This window comes from Rhagoletis zephyria, unplaced genomic scaffold (genome assembly GCF_001687245.7).
Source record: "Rhagoletis zephyria isolate East Lansing unplaced genomic scaffold, Rhagoletis_zephyria_1.1 Rzeph_scaffold_23488, whole genome shotgun sequence".
In the NCBI taxonomy this organism is placed as follows: Eukaryota; Metazoa; Arthropoda; class Insecta; order Diptera; family Tephritidae; genus Rhagoletis; species Rhagoletis zephyria.
Window position 1 is genome coordinate 592 of NW_016180546.1, and position 5595 is coordinate 6186.

Sequence of the window (5595 nt, forward strand, 5' to 3'; positions counted from 1 at the left end):
TTCAGCCGCTTTAGCGTGGGAGAGCAACAAACATACTCTAAATTCATTCACTCATAAAATCTCACATTTAATATATCGCAATATTGGTAGGAAAAGATTTTTTTTGGAAATATATAATAGATAATATATAGAAAATTAATAAAAAAATTATGATAATAAAATAACTCAAAGAAAATTGTCACTGCTAAACTGGGATTATTTACGACGCTGTAAGAAACAACGCAAGTATTTTCCACTGTAGATCGAAAGACTTAAGAAACGAACTTTGTAAAGGTAAAGTAAGGATGCACGATATATGTATTCATATATTTAAAAAGACCATCATATGAGAACGCAAAGCGTATTGGCATTTAAATAAATAGCTAATGGGTGACTTGATTTGAGGTATTTTTAAAAGATCTATGTCCCTTCTAGTGATTGAGTAACCAAAAAAGCTGCCTTATTTAAGGTCCGCTAACACTGCCCAATATTTACTGCACTGTAATTCCAAAATAAAAGGTACTTTTTAATAATAGCAAGCCGGACACCGTAGCCAAATATTTTGAACCCTGGTTCGGTGCCTGTTGCGAGCAACATCAAACACTTTTTTTTAATAAAACACTGGCCTTTTTTAGAAGCAATCACCGCTTTTGAAGAAATTACGCCTTACAATAAGAATGCAGACCGAGAAATCCCATTGAATGGACAATTTTTTCAACGTGTTGGCAATGAAAGATACTTAGATTAACATCAATCTTCCAGATTTGAAAGCTATTAGTCATTCCTGATTATGAGCGAGGTTTGTTTGGCCACAAAGAATGTCGAATTAGTGCTAATAATTTCGAAATAAAAAACAATTTCCTGACAATGAATTGCCACTTAAATCTACATTCTTGTGGCTCCTAGTGAAGTGGTAAACTATCCCGAATAATTCTTCTTGAATTTACTGGATTTACCAGCAAAATAACTTTCGATTAAGTCTTGGTTCACCAAATTTAAGGACAAGTACCTAGTTACTCTCCTGTCAGAAATGCCGATGATGCCTTTAGAGCCCGTTGTTCAAATCTGCTTAGCATTCGCACGGTTGCTGAGAATAGAACAAATATGGAGAACATACCCTACAGGAGATGACTTTAGAGCTGCAGCTAAACAATCTTTCATTGTGACATAGAGAAAACCCAACCGCTGCCGCAAGGAAAATAAATCGCATTAAATCTTATCACATATGCACATACTATATTTCTTTCCAAATTTCCAAAAATACTTTAAAATTAGTTAAAAGCACTCAATATGGCTTATTCTTTGCTAGGGTGAGTCCTAATGTATTCAATTGATCGAATGATGTGTTCAGGAATTGGATGGATCCACTTGTTGCTGGGATCTGGATGGTAACCGGTCTCATCAGCGGTGTAGGCCAGATCAACCTTCTCACCTTCGGGCGAAATGAATTCGAATTTGCCATCAACATTCCCACATCATCATCGCCAACCAAGCGACCCTGTTGTTGCAGCTTCACTCCATTGTCCAGTTCGAGTATATACTTGAAGTGATCAGGCTCAACTTCTTGTTCCTGTTTGAGTACGTTGGCATCCTCATTGGCAAAGGTGACAGCCAGCAGGCAAGCGAAAACAATCTGTATAGAAAAAAAATTTTACCGTAAAAGTTTTAAACCAATAAATCGAATTAGACATTTGCAGCTAAATACTAACCAGGAATTTCATTTCTTTGCTGCTAAGTGATGTGTCTAGGAATACTGATGCTACCTAAAACCAAATGCTGCATATTTATACTAAAGCAAAAACGCACGTTTGCCAGCTTTATTAGTACATATCTATCAAAAGCTGAAACCAGTTCAAGAGCAGCAGAAAAAGCAATGAAAGCATAAAACGAAAATGCAGAAGATCATTTTGAAAAAAGAAAAAAATATAATTCGCACTTTAGTTCTATTATGAAAATGTTCGCACATATGTATGTATCTATGTATGTACATAGGTTCATACATAAAAAGTGTCTTAGTGACTTAATATAGTAAACAACTTTAGTTGAATATAGCAAAATAGTGCAAACCGGAAAACTGCTTAATTATCAACCAAGGAATTCACTTTAAGAAACTCTTTGATTTAGCTTTTTAATTAAATTAGATAACATCTAAAAAATTAAACCCAAATAGCTTTTAATCAAACTATCGCACAGCATAAATCAGTACTTCGACAATGCTGAGGCGGCCCGCTGTTTGTGTGGGTAAATATGTTTGCATTTTTTTGAAGTGAGAAAGATGAAAAATATGTAATTTTTTTGTTAATTAAAAATTTACGTACGACTTTTTTGTATGCAATAGCATTAGAGCAAAAATAATAATACCGACTTCAAAGCTCATATAAAAATTTTAGAGTACCGTTAATTTATTGAAACATTTCGAAAAATCACAAACAATATTTTGGCTTCCGATGCAAATTTATTTTCACAAAGTTTCTTGCATTTGTCGAAGTTGTACTCATTTTTGGGAAACAAAACACCGAAGCTTTCAAAAAATTTTTTTTTGCGGTTTTCCGTTCGAAAAAAAAATCATGTAACGATGCAAGAGTCCTTAACGCTTCATCGATGGTAGCTACTAGAGCTGGATTTTTTAGTTCAGTTTAAAGATTAGTGCACTTCTAGTTCATTCAGCTCAATGAACTAGCTCTTCTGATTCTTAGTTCGTTCACCTTTTTCAACTATAATTCAGCTAATTGAGCTAGTTCGGTAGTAAGAGCTGAGTTACAGAACAAAAAAAATTTATGTTTTATAACACGTAGATACATATAAAATATTGAAATTCACACATACACACATCAAAATTCTCTATGAAAGGAAATATTAAAAAAAAAAATTCTTGAAAAATTTTTCCCAAACAAATTTTTGATAAAAAAATGAGTTTTTGAAAATATGCCATCTCAAAAAAAATTTAAAAAAAATCTCTCTGAGTATTGCGCAATATTTAAGTAGCTCAAAACTTGCATTTATTATACTAAAATTTAATGGGCTACAAGAATGCATACTCGAAAAAATTCTAAAAAAAAATACAAAATTTTAAATTTGTAATATACCAACTTATTTTACTCAACTTTGGTGTAAAAAAAAAAATCATAACTCAAATTATTGTAGAGTGCACCCCATAATACTATTAGAGATGGGCACGGGACTAAATATTTAATCACGACCCGCCCAACCCGAAATTCAATTTTTAAGTCCCGAACCCGCCCATCCCGACATATTTGCATATTTCAAACATCGTTTTTAAGGAAGATTTTATCGGGAGTGTCGGGAAGGGATTTTGGTCCCGTCCCGCCCGTCATATTTTTACAGATCTTCCCGATAACGCCCATCCCGGCCAATTTTAAATCAGTACCGTGGGTCCCGCTATCCCGCGCCCATCTCTAAATACTATACTTAAATATTGCGTAATACTCGGAGCTACCATTATGATTTTTTTTTTTTTTTTGAGATGGAATATTTAAAAAAAAAAAATTTGTATCAAAAAATTTTTCAAGAAAACAAATTTTAAAACATTTCTTTTCATAAAGAATTTTCAAGTGTAATTTTTTCAACTGTTTTCCTCGCTCCGTTCGCGAGATATTTTGAAAACTATTAAATCGATTGGTTTTTGTTTTTGTGTTTGTAAAGTTTTTAAAAACGTATTAATCAAGCCCAAATTTCATATTTATTTATTTTTATGCATCACCCTAAAAAGTTGAAACAAATCAGACACATAAAGTTTGAACCCCGTCCGTTTTCGTATGGAATGCCCCATATGCATATAAAGCACAATTAACTGATGAAAACTTAAATTGTTTTTAAATTCGATGTTTAAATAAAACTCACAGTAGTTTTACTTCAACTTTGAACCCTTTTGCTCTTTTTATATATCTTAATATTTCGTCCAATAATTCATTTAAAATGCCAAAATTGCTGCAAATACATTAGAATTTACAAAGCGAATTTCACTACTAATTGCCTACTTTGCGTACTTTTCTACCACAATTTTCGCACCAATTTCATTCTTTCCCTTTCCCAGGTAGAAATTCTTTTAATACTGAATTTTCCATAGTTTATCTCAAATAAGTTTTTAGGTTGCGCCAAGTTGAAAGCGTTCTTTCATTCACCAAAATATGATATAATTTCGAGGAAAGTGTCTAAAATAAACTTAATGGAACTTGTTAAAAAAAAAAAACGTAAATCATTTTATTTATGGCAATGCTTACTAGTTTATTGGCAGATTATATATTTATTATGGTTTTATGAATTTATGCTGTGCGCTTTTTTGAATACTGAAGCGAAGTTTAAACAATATAGATTTCGAACCTGTGCCAATGTTCAAACATTTTTCTCGCAATTAGGCACATCCAAAGAAACATACATACATACATATATCCATTTTAGTTATAAACGCATTATTTTTGACATAAAAAAAATGAATACATACGTATGTATATGCACACATACTTACTTACTTATATGGATATAACACGCTTATTATTATGCGCAAAACTTGCATTCTGCCTTTTCAACTGGTTCGCTGTTAGGATCAATCAAAATAAGAAATTTATGTGACAATGAGAACTCGAATCCAAGCCGTGATGGTGCATTAAACTGAAGTAAATATATTAGTAAATAGAATAAAAAAAATGCATAAATAGAGAAGACGAGACATTTTGTTTCCGGATTCGGTTAGTTTTTTTTTTCAAAATGACTGTTTTAGTCATCAAATATTAAAAAAGCTAAACAAGTATTTTAATTAAATCCTCATTTGTCACTCCTACTTATCATCTCTTCTCTTTGTACTGTCATCACTGCTTAAGTTTGCAGAAAAATTTCGTCAAGTGCTAAAGTGCGTTTATGAAATAAAAGTCTTTTTTTCAAAATTGCAAACACGCTCATGCAAGGCTTTGATATTTTCCAAAATTTTTTTCCTATAATTGCTATAGAATCATTAAAATCAAATATTCTTCGATCGAATAAAAGTACCTTTCTGTATATATTTAAAAAATAAGATTATCGGTTATGAAAAAGCAGTTAGCAAAACTTTAAAGTTAAATATTAATCATAATTAAATTTTTTGAAGATCCCAAAAAAGATACAAAAACATTTGTTTTTAACCAAGTATAGTAAATAGTAGTTCTACGAAAAAATTGTATTTTCCCCATGTAAAATAAATGGAAAGCTTCAAAGCCCCGATTTGAAAATAAAAAAATAAAAAATACGGGTCTTCACATTTTCGCTTATCGTCAGTTCTGGGGGTTTGCTACAAAAAAAAATTTTGCACCACCCTTATACAGGTACATACATAGCATATATGCTTAAGAGGATGGCCAAAAATAAAACCTGATTAAATAAAATCAAAAACACTAAGTAAACAGTATTTGATAACAACAAAACAATCTGAATAATTTATATAGTTCACAAAAATTATTTATAGATACACGCATGCTAGGTCCGATCAAGTTGATCCACATTCAGGGGTGGGAAAAGAAGGAAGTTTACGCTAACCCACCTCACTAACTACAAAAATAATAACACGTGGTTCGACAAATACTTACCAAAAGTTTAGCGCCAAATATATATTTTTCATTTCGGTAT

The 5595-nt window shown here is 31.7% G+C and overlaps 1 protein-coding gene across 1 annotated transcript; it reads right to left on the reverse strand.

The window, feature by feature from the left end:
* Window positions 1-1274: 1274 nt before the first annotated feature.
* LOC108381715 (larval cuticle protein 9-like) lies at window positions 1275-1700 on the reverse strand. Its single transcript, XM_017638125.1, is given in 3 exon segments — window positions 1275-1454; window positions 1457-1612; window positions 1689-1700. Coding segments are annotated over 3 exon segments (348 nt in total).
* Window positions 1701-5595: the final 3895 nt, after the last annotated feature.